The sequence below is a fragment of the Salvelinus namaycush genome, chromosome 30 (genome assembly GCF_016432855.1).
Source record: "Salvelinus namaycush isolate Seneca chromosome 30, SaNama_1.0, whole genome shotgun sequence".
NCBI lineage: Eukaryota > Metazoa > Chordata > Actinopteri > Salmoniformes > Salmonidae > Salvelinus > Salvelinus namaycush.
In genome coordinates this window covers 27,284,076-27,301,025 of record NC_052336.1, presented here as the reverse complement: position 1 = coordinate 27,301,025, position 16,950 = coordinate 27,284,076, and the positions used below count along the sequence as shown (strand labels likewise).

General features: G+C 42.6%; 1 protein-coding gene across 5 annotated transcripts in view; it reads left to right on the top strand.

Annotated features, from left to right (window-relative positions):
- The first annotated feature begins 5,977 nt into the window (after window positions 1-5,977).
- The window catches only part of LOC120024941 (activating molecule in BECN1-regulated autophagy protein 1-like), a 98,696-nt gene continuing 87,723 nt past the window's right edge, over window positions 5,978-16,950 (top strand). For all 5 annotated transcript variants that reach the window (XM_038969319.1, XM_038969316.1, XM_038969318.1 and 2 more), the window contains exons 1-4: window positions 5,978-6,187; window positions 6,998-7,195; window positions 7,312-7,370; window positions 7,470-7,653. In XM_038969319.1, the coding sequence (XP_038825247.1) occupies window positions 7,064-7,195; window positions 7,312-7,370; window positions 7,470-7,653 (375 nt within the window). In that variant the 5' untranslated portion in view covers window positions 5,978-6,187; window positions 6,998-7,063. The remainder of the gene's footprint in view (window positions 6,188-6,997; window positions 7,196-7,311; window positions 7,371-7,469; window positions 7,654-16,950) is intronic.

The following is a 16,950-nucleotide window of genomic DNA, read 5'->3' as shown; positions in this document are numbered from 1 at the left end:
GGGCGGCGATCTGTTGAAGAACATGCATTTAGTTTTGCTTGCATTTAAGAGCAGTTGGAGGCCACGGAAGGAGAGTTGTATGGCATTGAAGCTCGTCTGGAGGTTAGTTAACACAGTGTCCAAAGAAGGGCCAGAAGTATACAGAATGGTGTCGTCTGCGTAGAGGTGGATCAGAGAATCACCAGCAGCAGAAGCGACATCATTGACGTATACAGAGAAAAGAGTCGGCCGAGGATTGAACCCTGTGGCACCCCCATAGAGACTGCCAGAGTTCCGGACAACAGGCCCTCCAATTTGACACACTGAACTCTGTCAGAGAAGTATTGGTGAACCAGTCGAGGCAGTCATTTGAGAAACCAAGGCTGTTGAGTCTGTGATTAGAATGTGGTGATTGACAGAGTCGAAAGCCTTGGCCAGGTCGATGAATACAGCTGCACAGTATTGTCTCTTATCGATGGCGGTTATGATGTCGTTTCGGACCTTGAGCGTGGCTGAGGTGCACCCATGACCAGCTCGGAAACCAGATTGCATAGCGGAGAAGGTACGGTGGGATTCGAAATGGTCGGTGATCTGTTTGTTAACTTGGCTTTCGAAGACCTTAGAAAGGCAGGGTAGGATAGATATAGGTCTGTAGCAGTTTGGGTCTAGAGTGTCTCCCCCTTTGAAGAGGGGGATGACCGTGGCAGCTTTCCAATCTTTGGGGATCTCAGAAGATACGAAAGAGAGGTTGAACAAGCTAGTAATAGGGGTTGCAACAATTTCGGCGGATAATTTTAGGAAGAGAGGGTCCAGATTGTCTAGCCCTGCTGATTTGTAAGGGTCCAGATTTTGCAGCTCTTTCAGAACATTGGCTATCTGAATTTGGGTGAAGGAGAAATGGGGGAGGCTTGGGCAAGTTGCAGTGAGGGGTGCAGGGCTGTTGACCGGGGTAGGGGTAGCCAGGTGGAAAGCGTAGCCAGCCGTAAAAAAATGCTTATTGAAATTCTAAATGATCGCGGATTTATCGGTGGTGACACTGTTTCCTAGCCTCAGTGCAGTGGGCAGCTGGGAGGAGGTGCTTTTATTCTCCATGGACTTTACAGTGTCCCAGAACTTTTTGGAGTTAGTGCTACAGGATGCAAATTTCTGTTTGAAAAAGCTAGCCTTTGCTTTCCTAATTGCCTGTGTATATTGGTTCCTAACTTCCCTGAAAAGTTGCATATCACAGGGGCTATTCGATGCTAATGCAGTACGCCACCGGATGTTTTTGTGCTGGTCAAGGGCAGTCAGGTCTGGAGTGAACCAAGGGCTATATCTGTTCCTGGTTCTACATTTTTTGAATGGGGCATGCGTATTTAAGATGGTGAGGAAAGCACTTTTAAAGAATAACCAGGCATCCTCTACTGACGGAATGAGGTCAATATCATTCCAGGATACCCGGGCCAGGTCGATTAGAAAGGCCTGCTCGTTGAAGTGTTTCAGGGAGCGTTTGACAGTGATGAGGGGTGGTCGCTTGACCGCAGAACCATTACGGACGCAGGCAATGAGGCAGTGATCGCTGAGATCCTGGTTGAAGACAGCAGAGGTGTATTTGGAGGGCAGGTTGGTTAGGATGATATCTATGAGGGTGCCGGTGTTTACGGATTTGGGGTTGTACCTGGTGGGTTCATAGATAATTTGTGTGAGATTGAGAGCATCAAGCTTAGATTGTAGGATGGCCGGGGTGTTAAAAGCATGTCCCAGTTTAGGTCACCTAACAGCACAAGCTCTGAAGATAGATGGGGGGGCAATCAATTCGCATATGGTGTCCAGAGCACAGCTGGGGGCAGAAGGTGGTCTATAGCAAGCGGCAATGGTAAGAGACTTGTTTCTGAAGAGGTGGATTTTTAAAAGTGGAAGCCCGAATTGTTTGGGCACAGACCTGGATAGTAAGACAGAACTCTGCAGGCTATCCCTGCAGTAGATTGCAACTCCGCCCCCTTTGGCAGTTCTATCTTGTCGGAAAATTTTATAGTTAGGGATGGACATTTCAGGGATATGTTCAGAACAGAGAGTAAAAGGAGCAGATTTCTGGGCACGGTAGAATAGATTCAAGGCATAATGTACAGACAAAGGTATGGTAGGATGTGAATACAGTGGGGGTAAACCTGTGCATAGAGCGACGATGAAATAAATATTGTCTCTAGAAATATAATTTAAACCAGGTGATGTCACCGCATGTGTGGGAGGTGGAACTAAAGTGTTAAGGCTTATTGAGCAGGGCTAGAGGCTCTACAGTGAAATAAGGCAATAATTACTAACCAAAACAGCAATGGACAAGGTATATTGACGTTAGGGAGAGGCATGCCAAGTGATCATAGGAGTCCACTGAGTGGCTTCAGGCAGCTAGCTGGCCGGGGCTAGCTAGCTAGCTAGCAGAAGGGCCTTTGAGGGAGGTTGCGACGGAAGAAAGTCTGTTGTGGCACCCTCGTGATGTGACGTCGGAAGATGGATCAGCAGGGGTCCGTGTGGTAAATCAGGCCAATTGGCAAAATAGGTATAGTGGCCGAAGAATTTGTCCAATGGGCCTCTTAACCTAACAGTCCGATGTGCTCTAGACAGCTAGAGGGCCGCAGCTAGCAGGCTAGCAGATGGGCCTGGCAAGGCTAGCTCCAGGCTAATTGGTTCTTGCTTCGGGACAGAGACGTTAGCCAGGAGTGGCCACTCGGATAGCAGCTAGCTAGCTGCGATGATCCAGGTGAGGATTTTTTTTTTTTAAAGAAAGGTTCAGAGCTTGCGGTAGGAATCTGGAGATATGGGGAAAATAAGTCAGATTTGCTCTGGTTTGAGTCGCGCTGTGCAAACTGGCGAGAGTTGTCCGGGGTAAAGGTAGCTGATGGTCGCTAGCAGTGGCTAGCTGACTACTAGCTAGTAGCTAGTTAGCTGGCTAGCTTCTGTTGGGGGGTTCCGGTTCAGAGGCCGGATCAGCAGGGCTCCGTGTGGTAAACCAGGCCAATTGGCAAAATAGGTATAGTGGCCAAAGAATTTGTCAGATGGGCCTCTTAAGCTAACAGTCCGATGTGCTCTAGACAGCTAGCGGGCCGCGGCTAGCAGGCTAACGGGTGGGCATTCAGGGGGCGTCGCGACGGAGGAGTCAGTTGAAAACCCCCCTCGGGTGGAATTACATTGGTAGTCCAGTCGTGATGGGTCAGCGGGGGTCCAGGTATTGTAGCCCAAGGAGGGGCTGATGGGCCTCTTCGGCTTGCCGGGAGATGGGCCTAACAATGGCTAACTGACTACTAGCTAGTAGCCAGTTGTATGGCTAGCTTTTGATGGGGGTTCCGGTTCTTAAGTATAAAAAAATAGCAGATCCGTACTGAAAGAGATTTGCGTCAGTTCAAATCTGGCATCAGGACAAAATGTGATTCAGAGTCACCGAATATACTTTAAGTATTTTAATTAAACTCATGCGATAAATGGTAAATGCAATTTTCGTATATACGGGTTCGCTGTATCACCGCGCAAGGTAAAACAGAGAACTGTGGAATGTGCTCAAACAACAGTTTTTATACTATGACAGCTTTAGTTCCAACTCGTCCGTTGGCCTATCATAGTAGAGGCTGAGCGCGGTTTAAACTTTGCTCAGCCTATGCTGGCACTCAGACTTGTCCAAGTCCCTTGGTGCTCTCCTCTGTCCGCATCTGGTTGTTGGGTAGATTAGATCCGTCTTGTGTCTCCCCTTTGATTCTACACTCAAACAGTTCCTAATATGGTATTGTCCAGTGCCCTACCCTCCCTGGTTGGCTTAGAGATATGCATCCCTCCCCTCTCCAGATTGACCACAGCTTTTATAGCCTGTCACTCTATGAGGATCAGTCTTTACACACATACACATCTGTATTGTTTGTGTGTGTGTGTAACAAAACAATATTCATCTTCAAACAATATGGTAGCGGGCTATAGTGCATAAACATAAATCCTAACAGTACCACATTGGGTGAGGCGGGTTGCAGGAGAGTATATTGAGTCTGTAGATGGAAAGTGATATTAAAATATATTCGAAAAAAACAAGGAAAAACGAGGGAAAACTATATTTACACGGGACAAGACAAAACACACGTCCGACTGCTACGCCATCTTGTTAGTGTATTTTAATTGAAGAGGTTAATGTATATTTAAGTTATATTTATTTTAAGTTATTCATTAATGTTAAGAGAATTTTCCATTCAAGAATTTTACCATTAAAATTACATTTAGACTGTAAAAGATGGCCTTTAGCACATTTCTTATAGAGGGTATCAGTCTTGCATCAAATAGTGAATTCCACTGTACGCAGAATGTTGCATGCATGTCTGCACAGTGTTATATTTTCACAGCTCACTGTCAGTAAATATCGTACAGTAAATATTGGACTACAAGAGAGTTGCAAGCCTGCAAAGGTAGAGTTATTTAAAGCTTTGAATGGGTCGATTGGGTTCTGGAGGTGTGTGGTTACAGCAATTGCGCAGGGTTGGTGTGGCCTGTTGTGGTGGGGCCCAAAATCCCTGGCGGCGCCCCTGCATTGACCCACCCCCCTCCATTTGTTTTGTACACTGCTGCTACTTGCTGTTTATTATCTATGCATAGTCACTTCATGTACAAATGACCTCTAACCTGTACCCCAGCATACTGACTCGGTACCGGTACCCCCTGTATATAGCCTCATTATTGTTATGTTATTGTGTTACTTTTTATTATTTTTTACTTTAGTTTATTTGGTAAATATTTTCTTTACTCTTCTTGAACTGCACTGCTGGTTAAGGGCTTGTAAGTAAGCATTTCACAGTAAGGTCTACACTTGTTGTATTCGGGGGCATGTGACAAATAAAGTTTGATTTGAGATGAGTAAGACTTTCAGGCCTACCAGAGTTACTCCTATAATCTTACAATACATTGCTTATCTTTATACAAAATATTATGATCGAAAATGAACTAATTAGCCTCCTGTACATCTGTATAGCAGACACAGTAGCCATCTGACATTAAAACAATGCATGTCAGTGTTGTAGGATGCCACCGGCATATTTCTATCTGTCTGGGGTTAGGCCTAAGCTTCTCTTCCTTTATATAGGCAATATTTATTTTTATTAAAATGTTAATATTATTCAGTAGACACCTAAGCCTTAGGCCTATGCATGCAATGCCCTGATACGTGTAGTGCTCAAATCTCGTGACAGCTGAATGGTGAGGCAGACAATAATTGTTTTAGGAAAGTAGCCTTAAACACTTTAACAAATAGGCAATAAAGTTTTGCATATGCTACACATCGAAACACAAGGAATAGTGTTTTGTCATTTGTTATAGGCTGTTTTTAAAGACACGTAATTGTGGCTCATTTGGCCAATTCAAATCTTCCCTTTCATGTTGTCAGGTGCTTAAATTTCCTAAAGAAAACTCTGAAATGGCATAGTGTTTTATGAAATTTTACAATATTCGAATTAAAATCGCCAATTGGATGGAAACCTAGCAAGTGCGCCAGTCCAGCGTCACTTTGATAATGCCTGCATATAATGGTTCACCAGCAGACCCGAACATCTAAAGAATAAGCTACCAGCCAAACAAGCTTGTAAGAATTGTACGTAAACTCCTGGAGGTTGAACATTTTTTCGTCTCTATCTATATAATTGTATATGTATTTATGTTAAAAATAGGGACCAGAATGGAAATAAGTCCGACTTTATTGTGCAATCCAGGTCACTTTTACAAATCTTTGTGTACTGTTTGGATTGAGGACCAAGATCCTATGGCCCAGACCCAGTTTGGAAAACGCTACGTTGTATAATAATGAACTTATATGTTTACATGTTTTCTGTAAAACATTTAGAAATGGCGATGAATGTAGATGAACAATACATTGCTTACTTTAAAGCAAAAGTAACCCTTTGTAAGCTAGCTATTTATTGCACTGAAAAAAGATCCCTGTTTGACGCCCACCCAGGTTCCTGTGTTCAACTAGTAATGCCTGATGTGCTGTGGAAGATCTGGCCAGTTGGCTAATGTTTCGGAGAACATGGGCTAATAGCTAGCCTAGCTACACTGCTAGTTTGCTAACCACAGTCGGTCAACACAATATAAAAACATCGGAGAAAATAAAACATAAATATACGAGACAGTTTCAGGCGCTAGTAAAAGTCTAATATATGTAACTAGTTAAGTCGTCAATAACATCCAACCGTAGCAGTGGGAAAAGGTAGGGACGTGGTCGAGTATATCGCTAACGTTAGCTAGTTTGGCCAAATGCCTTGTTTGGGTTGGTTGTCAACGCTTGAGTTGGACAAAAGCTGGCTTGTTAGCTTACTCGTTTATTGGGTGATGGGTAGCTACAGATTGTAACGGTTGTCAACGCTAGGTATTACTTGAGTTGGACAAACGCTGGCATTTTAGCTGGTTAGTTTATTGGGAGACGGATAGCTACGGATTGTAACACAATATAATGTGATTTAACCAAATATTACTGGTAGTTACAGGCCTGGCTGTACAAAACGTCGTCAGAGAGTTTTTAACTAACAACTTTAACCTGTTATTGGCGTTACTATCTTGGTCCTCCACCATTATAATGAACCACATTTGTTGGGTTAAATCACATTATCTGGTTTTACAATCTGGAGCTAGGAGACGGGTAGTTAACTCGATTTTTAAGTTTCATGACAGCCTGTTTTCGTTGTTTCTCTGTGTTTCCGTTTTTCTGCCAGAACCCACACCACCAGTTGTTTGGTCATTAACGTTATGTTGTAATTCTGTAAAACGAACAGATTTTAATTATTCATGCCACCAATGGCAGCATTGTCATCAGCTCCTCATGGCTGTTAACAAACGACAACTGCATTGATTAGGTAACTAATAATTAAAAACAATGTTTAGCTAGTTAGCTACAAACATGGTTCTGTCATCAATAGTTGGATTTCATCATGCTATGGTAAGGTAAAGGTGTAGACTACAAGCTAGACTCCCCTTTAGACTACAAGCTCTCCACACACACTTTCATATGGCCTTTGCTTAGACCCTTTGGTGACTGAGACCAACAAACACCAGTGTGAAGGAGAGGGAGGAAGGCCTGATCTTTGAGATGACTGTCTACCCAAAGAATTCCGTGCGGATCTTATTTGCCCGGGAGCGTGGGACCCGCGGCCTTGGCTCCCAGCGCCTCCTGCAGCAGCTTGTTGAGGAGAAGACCCGGAGGATGAAATGGCAGAGTCAGGTAAGGAGCATCCTTGGTGAGGAATGGATGGCAATCATGGAAATCGTGCAATGTATCAAGTTTAACTGAGATGAGTGGTGACTTTTTATGTGCTCTTTTTGTTTTATTTTCCACAGAAAGTGGAGTTGCCGGACAGCCCTCGTTCTACCTTCCTGTTGGCTTTTAGCCCGGACAGGTCAGAATGACATCCTATAAAAAATGTGTTTAGAGGAGATAGAAAGACACCAAGACTGGAAGATTGTATGGTAACTGTTAATGTTTTCCTTTCATATAGGACCTTAATGGCCTCCACTCATGTCAACCACAACATTTATATCACAGTGATTAAGACAGGGAAGTGTGTTCACTCTCTGGTTGGCCATCGCCGCACTCCTTGGTGTCTGACCTTTCACCCTACCATCCCTGGTTTGGTGGCTTCGGGATGTCTGGATGGAGAGGTTCGCATCTGGGACCTGCATGTGAGTGGCTGTCATCTTCTCATGCAAAGGAACCCCAGGGACTACATGTGCTAACATAGACTTAATTAGATGATGACTCCGTCCTCTCCTCCGTGACCTGGAAACCGAAGTGGTTGAGGACGGTGTCAGTTAATTAGTAGGTGAACGGAGGACTTATGCTCACTTCCTTGATGCACATGAGTATTCCATTCAGTGGCTAGCGCTGAAGTGTTTTAAAATCCGCCACACCCCCTTTGAATCAGCTGTTTTCTCGAAGGAGAAAAGCATGCACACATTTAATAAGAATGCAGCACTTATTTCATCTATAAAATCTTGCACAACTAGCTATATATGTTTTTTTTATCACTTTACACATTTATTTTGGGATTCCACCCTGTAAATGTAATTTGCCTTATGGAGCGGAGTCTCATTTCATACAAGCTAATTTGTTTCCTCGCCTCTGCTCCTCGATTACCTTTGACATTTTTCAAAAGCAGGACAGAGGAGAGTTGAGCAAAACCAATTGAGATTCTCCCTTTTTATCTGTCCCATTATGGCATCTGTAAGAGCACAGGCAGCGCCGTTGAGGCCATCTCCATTTTGAAGTAGTCAATTATCTTATTTTTTTGTGTTTGAAAAATGCATACAGCTTATATTGGTGTTTTACCGCCACCTGCAGTGCAGGAGTCCTGAACCAAATCTTGTCAATAATTTATTGTGGCCACAAGATGGTAGTGATACAGCTTAAAGCCATTTACAAACCAGGTAACCCAATTTGAAGAAGAAGCCAATGCTCTGATCATTGGCTGATCCCTCTCAACCATATGAATCCCCACCCGGTTGACTACTTTTAAATGGTGAAAGCCCTTTATAGCGTACCACAGTATGAGTCAAAATACCCATAAAACCTAAGGTCAAACAGGGAAATGGTTCCAATAGTTTTTTCACCATTTCATTTTTCCTATAGGGGATTTTAGAAACACTTACAATAAGGGATGTGTTTCGTGTAGGCTTACCCTGGTGTGACATTTTGATAACCGTGTAAATCTCTCTAGGACAAAGTGACTTATCAATATATTCCCCTGTATTTATCCCCCAAAATGTAATGCTAATTAGCTGCTAATGTGGCTATTATACAGAACCACAAATGCCATGATGATCTGATCTAGACTGCTGAATCGAGGCAAAGGTAAGAATCTCTGGAGTAGCTATCTAATGTTAGCAAAATGTTAAATCTAGACTTGGTTTCCTCTATCGTAATCGCTCCTCGTTCACCCCAGCTGCCAAACTAACCCTGATTCAGATGACCATCCTACCCATGCTAGATTACGGAGACATAATTTATAGATTGGCAGGTAAGGGTGCTCTCGAGCGGCTTGATGTTCTTTACCATTCGGCCATCAGATTTGCCACCAATGCTCCTTGTAGGACACGTCACTGCACTCTATACTCATCTGTAAACTGGTCATCTCTGTATACCCGTCGCAAGACCCACTGATTGATGCTAGGGATGCACCGATATGACATTTTTGGCCATACCGATATCCAATATGTTCCTTGCCCAAAAGAACGACACCAATATTTTACATTTTAGCTGCCTTTTAAACATTCTAGTACATTAAATAGTTACACACACACACATATGGACACAGCGGTCTAAGGCACTACATTTCAGTGCAAGAGGTGTCACTACAGTCCCTGGTTCGAATCCAGGCTGTATCACATCCGGCCGTGATTGGAAGTCCCATAGGGCAGCGCACAATTGGCCCAGCGTCGTCCAGGTTGGGCCAGGGTAGGCTGTCATTGTAAATAAGAATTTGTTCTTAACTGACTTGCATGGTTAAATAAAGGTTACACACACACCACACCACACCACACCGACCAAAAAGTTATTTTGTTGTCATTTACGTATGTCCCCATTACCAGCAAAGCATAATCAAAACCTATTTCTTTCACTTACTTGCTGTGCAGTTTCGTTTTTAATTTGTTCAGCAGTTTCATTCTCAACAAGGATTTCATCATACATGTCAAGCAGTGAAGTTTCAGCTCTGTCTGTCCGTGGCGCCTCTTACTCTGTGTGCACTGTCACTGTGTCCGTTTCCATCTTGTCCAGCTGTGTATGTAAAATTTCACGTAAACCCTGTTTCTTGTCTGCATCGAAGTAGTGGTCCTTGTACCTAGCATCGGGCATGGTAGCGACACAGTAAAGAGGCTCAGAGAGAATTCCACAGAATCGCTTGTTCACAGTCTCGAGTACTTTTGCAAGTTTTAACCCCACGCTCTAATCGGTAGTTTTGTTGAGCAGGCATTTCAATGCCATGACAGAGGGTATTATGTCAGCTGCAGACACAGTTGATTAGCTTATTTCTCGAGTCAGTTGTTCCAATGAGGGAGTGTGTTCATGTTTCCAAGTTTCAAACATGTTCTCAAATGCCCATGAAATGGCAGCAGCACATTCTTGAGCATGCAATACGGCTTTCCTCAGCACAGTAGGTCAATGAGGATTTCGTACTATCAGACTCAGCATGCTCATGGGGCTGACACCGCTGGTCCAAATGTCAGTCTTGACGCCTATAGCAAGTAGCATAATGAATTCCATTATCTTGGCATTAATGGATTTCGCCTTTGAGTTGTGTCTCTCTAGTTGATGCTTATTTATAAAACCCTCTTAGGCCTCACTCCCCCCTGAGATATCTACTGCAGCCCTCATCCTCCACATACAACACCCATTCTGCCAGTCACATTCTGTTAAAGGTCCCCAAAGCACACACATCCCTGGGTTGCTCCTCTTTTCAGTTCATTGCAGCTAGCGACTGGAACGAGCTGCAACAAACATTCAAACTGGACAGTTTTATCTCAATCTCTTCATTCAAAGACTCAATCATGGACACTCTTACTGACAGTTGGGGCTGCTTTGCGTGATGTATTGTTGTTTCTACCTTCTTGCCCTTTGTGCTGTTGTCTGTGCCAAATAATGTTTGTACCATGTTTTGTGCTGCTACCATATTGTTGTTGTGTTGCTACCATGCTGTGTTGCTGCCTTGCTATGTTGTTGTCTTAGGTCTCTCTTTATGTAGTGTTCTCTTGTCGTGATTTGTGTGTTATCCTATATTTATAAAAATAAATCCCAGCCCCCGTCCCCGCAGGAGACCTTTTGGTAGGCCGTCATTGTAAATAATAATTTGTTCTTAACTGACTTGCCTAGATAAATAAAGGTTAAATAAAACTTGTAGTAATGAATAAATTGGCAACATTTCTTTAAATTGACAATTCTGAGAACTGTATTGTGCAAGTTTTAAGTTGTCATAATACCTGTTAGCAAAGGTGTCAGCTAGAGATAATGTGCAGGAGCTTGCAGGGATTTGTTGTTTTGCACGATGTCTACAGTGCCTTGCAAAAGTATTCATCCCCCTTGGCAGTTTTCCTATATGGTTGCATTACAACCTGTAATTGAAATAGATTTTTATTTGGATTTCATGTAATGGACATTCACAAAATGGTCCAAATTGGTGAAGCGAAGAAGAAAAATTACTTGTTTCAAAAAATTCCATAAAATATAAAACGGAAAAGTGGTGCGTGCATATATATTCACCCCCTTTGCTATGAAGCCCCTAAATAAGATCTGGTGCAACCAATTACCTTCAGAAGTCACATAATTAGTTAGATTGCACACAGGTGGACTTTATTTAAGTGTCACATTATTTCAGTGTAAACACCTGTTCTGAAAGGCCCCAGAGTCTGCAACACCACTAAGCAAGGGACACCACCAAGCAAGCGGCACCATGAAGACCAAGGAGCTCTCCAAACAGGTCAGGGACAAAGTTGTGGAGAAGTACAGATCAGGGTTGGGTTATAAAAAAATATCAGAAACTTTGAACATCCCACGGAGCACCATTAAATCCATTATTAAAAAATTTAAAGAATATGGCACCACAACAAACCTGCCAAGAGAGGGCTGCCCACCAAAACTCACGGACCAGGCAAGGAGGGCATTAATCAGAGAGGCAACAAAGAGACCAAAGATAACCCTGAAGGAGCTGCGAAGCTCCACAGTGGAGATTGGAGTATCTGTCCATAAGACCACTTTAAGCCGTACACTCCACAGAGCTGGGCTTTATGGAATAGTGGGCAGAAAAAAGCCATTGCTTAAAGAAAAAAATAAGCAAACACGTTTGGTGTTCGCCAAAAGGCATGTGGGAGACTCCACAAACATATAGAAGGTACTTTGGTTAGATGAGACTAAAATGTAGCTTTTTGTCCATCGAGGAAAACGCTATGTCTGGTGCAAACCCATCACCCCGAGAACACCATCCCCACAGTGAAGCATGGTGGTGGCAGCATCATGCTGTAGGGATGTTTTTCATCGGCAGGGACTGGGAAACTAGTCAGAATTGAAAGAATGATAGGTTGCGCTAAATACAGGGAAATTCTTGAGAGAAACCTGTTTCAGTCTTCCAGAGATTTGAGCCTGAGACAGAGGTTCACCTTCCAGCAGGACAATACTGCTAAAGCAACACTCAAGTGGTTTAAGGGGAAACATTTACATGTATTGGACTGGCTCAGACCTCAATCCAATTGAGAATCTGTGGTATGACTTAAAGATTGCTGTACACCAGCGGAACCCATCCAACTTGAAGGAGCTGGAGCAGTTTTGCCTTGAAGAATGGGCAAAAATCCCAGTGGCTAGATGTGCCAAGCTTATAGAGACATACCCAAGAGACGTGCAGCTGTAATTGCTGCAAAAGGTGGCTCTACAAAGTATTGACTTGGGGGGGTGAATAGTTATGCATGCTCAAGTTTTCAGTTTTTTTGTCTTGTTTGTTTCAGAAGAAAAAATATTTTGCATCTTCAAAGTGGCGGGCATGTTGTGTAAATCAAATGATACAACCCCCCCCAAAAATAAATCCATTTTAGTTCCAGGTTGTAAAAATAGGAAAAATGCCAAGGGGGTGAATACTTTCGCAAGCCACTGTACTTTGATACAAATGAGCATTTTCGAATCTGAGCGTAAATGGAGCAGAATATATTGGTAAATATTACCTTAACCATGTAAATCTTTCTCGGACATCAAAACATCACACTAGTGTAAACCTACTCGAAACTTAGCCCTTTTAAGTGTTTCTAAAATCCCCTATGAGAAAAATGAATGGTGGAAAAACTATACGAACCATTTCCCTGTATGACCAACACTGTCCCAAAACCCCCGCCTGGTGCATCTTGATGTACACTCAATCTCCAGAATTCAGCCCGTGCCCTTGGTTATCTCTGCTTTCACCTGAGGATATACATAATGCAACACATTTCCTGACAACATAAACTCTCCTCTTATGGCAAGATCACTAATTTGTGACATTTGAATAACAGCCTCCCCTGTACTCCCATCGGTCTCCCAGTTACCAATCCATGTGGCACGAGTCCTCATTAACTGATATCCCAACAATGCTAACCCCTGCTTCTACTAACATGGCCCATGCCTATAACCTTCAATTAATCTGTCAAGTGTTCGCCGGCTGTTAGAAATTGGGAAAAAGATTAATGAGTTGGGACGAATATCCAACCTAACAAATCTCTGAGTCACAGGTTTCTTGAACGTTTACCATAGTGTCTGAAATGCCACCACTATCTCTTCTACTCTCACCATGATCTGGGTATGTGTAATGTTCAATTAAATCCCCATATTGTGTACAGTTAGCTCATAGGAGAGGGAGGACAGCTATCTCCTGTAACAATATACAGTCTCTGGGAATGATACACTATCATGATCAAATGTTCATTTTGTTTGATAAAGTTCATATTTATGTCCAAATACCTCCTTTTTGTTTGCGCGTTTAGTCCAGTAATCCAAAATGCAGAAGGCGCGGGCACTAAGTCCAGACGAAAAGTCAAAAAACGTTCCATTACAGTTCGTAGAAACATGTCAAACGATGTATATAATCAATCTTTAGGATGTTTTTATCATAAATCTTAAATAATATTCCAACCGGGCAATTCCTTTGTCTTTAGAAATGAAAAGGAACGGAGCTCGCGCTCCGTGCTGAACTAAAGGCTTTCAACCAGACCACTGGTTCAAACTGCTCTTATGAGCTCCCCCTTCACAGTAGAAGCCTGAAACAACGAGACTGTTGACATCTAGTGGAAGCCTTAGGAAGTGCAATCTTACCCCATAGACACAGTATATTGGATAGGCAATCACTTGAAAAACTACAAACCTCAGATTTCCCACTTCCTGGTTGGATTTTTCTCAGGTTTACCGCCTGCCATATGAGTTCTGTTATACTCACAGACATCATTCAAACAGTTTTAGAAACGTCAGAGTGTTTTCTATCCAAATCTACTAATAATATGCATATCCTAGCCTCTGGGCCTGAGTAGCAGGCAGTTTACTCTGGGCACGCTTTTCACCCGGACGTGAAAATACTGCCCCCTACACCAGTGAGGTTAACCAGTTTGCAAATTTTTTTCCCATATTCGAGCCAAATTGGTAGAATGCTGGTGCGATTCTTTCAGCGTCTCCATGGCTTTATTAAAATCCTCTAGCTCCACATTACAGGGAGAATCGGGTCCGTTTGTCGCCATATCAATAATTATTATTCCCTAACCTCTCCTGACGGTGTTCAGTGTGTTTTGGATTTCTTCACTCCTGTCTATAATACACACCTTCTATTAACTATTTTCCAAGGTAGCGCTACACACTTCCCCGGATAATAATGAATTGGTCACGGCACTTAATACCTTGTATTAGAACGATACTATAGCGTCTGCGAATGTATTACTGGAGAATACGGATGACTTAATGGCTTTTTCCCGTATTGCCTCCAATATCCCTATTATTTATAACAGACATCACCAAAATTATTCACACTTGTCTTCCTATTTCCACATAATCTGCCATGGTTCACCACCCCAACAGGGCATAAAACTAACCTCTTTTTCACACACACACACTCACACCCGGCGCTCTCACGGCCACTGCGACTGGGCTTCCACCCTCTCATTACAGGTTTAGCAGGGAACCAACCCCACCAAGAATTTACCCCCTAGGACTTACCCTTTGCAGGTTCCAGCCTGCGCGGGCTTACCTTCCGGGACTCACCCTATTCTTATAGTAGTCAAATGAACAATCCCAACCAGAATTTATCCCCTAGGACTTACCCTTCAGGTACTAGCCTGCTGGAGTTTACCTTCTGGGACTTACCCTATACTGTATAGTACTAGCAGGAACCAACCTACTAGGAATTTACATTTACTTTATAGTACTAGCAGGAACCAACCTACTAGGGATTTACCATTTACTTTATAGTACTAGCAGGAACCAACCTACTAGGAATTTACCATTTACTTTATAGTATTAGCAGGAACCAACCTACTAGGAATTTACCATTTACTTTATAGTACTAGCAGGAACCAACCTACTAGGAATTTACATTTACTTTATAGTACTAGCAGGAACCAACCTACTAGGAGTTTACCATTTACTTTATAGTACTAGCAGGAACCAACCTACTAGGAATTTACCATTTAATTTATAGTACTAGCAGGAACCAACCTACTAGGAATTTACATTTACTTTATAGTACTAGCAGGAACCAACCTACTAGGAATTTACATTTACTTTATAGTACTAGCAGGAACCAACCTACTAGGAATTTACATTTACTTTATAGTACTAGCAGGAACCAACCTACTAGGAATTTACATTTACTTTATAGTACTAGCAGGAACCAACCTACTAGGAATTTACATTTACTTTATAGTACTAGCAGGAACCAACCTACTAGGAATTTACATTTACTTTATAGTACTAGCAGGAACCAACCTACTAGGAGTTTACCATTTACTTTATAGTACTAGCAGGAACCAACCTACTAGGAATTTACCATTTAATTTATAGTACTAGCAGGAACCAACCTACTAGGAATTTACATTTACTTTATAGTACTAGCAGGAACCAACCTACTAGGAATTTACATTTACTTTATAGTACTAGCAGGAACCAACCTACTAGGAATTTACATTTACTTTATAGTACTAGCAGGAACCAACCTACTAGGAATTTACATTTACTTTATAGTACTAGCAGGAACCAACCTACTAGGAATTTACATTTACTTTATAGTACTAGCAGGAACCAACCTACTAGGAATTTACATTTACTTTATAGTACTAGCAGGAACCAACCTACTAGGAATTTACATTTACTTTATAGTACTAGCAGGAACCAACCTACTAGGGATTTACCATTTACTTTATAGTACTAGCAGGAACCAACCTACTAGGGATTTACCATAACCCTACAGGTACCAGCCTGTACGAGTTGACCTTCCGGGACTTACCATCTACCATAAAGCTACGACCAGTCGTTACACAATGGGCCTACCGAATTAAACTCAGGCTCTCCCGGTCCATATCCTATAATGTTCAGGCTACGATTCTCATCTCCCCGAGATGTCAAAATGAGTGGAAACAGGTATAGGAAGTTGCCTACCTTGTTTGTTGACAGCTCTGCTCTACTGATCTGGGCTCTTTGGTTTGGCTACAAATCGTGGTGAACTTTGCTTGCAGCGCCATCTGTTAGGTTCAAATTTTTCAGAGTAAATAACTCACGGACACTAGAGAAGTTGAACCAAGTTTAATTCTTCCCAAAGGGTCGACACAGCTGTATTGAGACAAAGACATGTTTCCACCACTACCAGTATATACAGTCGTGGCCAAAAGTTTTGAGAATTACACCGATATTAATTTTCACAAAGTCTGCTGCCTCAGTTTGTATGATGGCAATTTGCATATACTCCAGAATGTTATGAACAGTGATCAGATGAATTGCAATTAATTACAAAGTCCCTCTTTTCCATGTAAATGAACTGAATCCCCCAAAAAACATTTCCACTGCATTTCAGCCCTACCGCAAGGACCAGCTGACATCATGTCAGTGATTCTCTCGTTAACACAGGTGTGAGTGTTGACGAGGACAAGGCTGGAGATCACTCTGTCATGCTGATTGAGTTAGAATAACAGACTGGAAGCTTCAAAAGGAGGGTGGTGTTTGGAATCATTGTTCTTCCTCTGTCAAACATGGTTACCTGCAAGGAAACACGTGCTGTCATCATTGCTTTGCACAAAAAGGGCTTCACAGGCAAGGATATTACTGCCAGTAAGATTGCACCTAAATCAACCATTTATCGGATCATCAAGAACTTCAAGGAGAGCGGTTCAATTGTTGTGAAGAAGGCTTCAGGGCGCCCAAGAAAGTCCAGCAAGCGCCAGGACCATCTCCTAAAGTTGATTCAGCTGCGGGATCGAGGCACCACCAGTACAGAG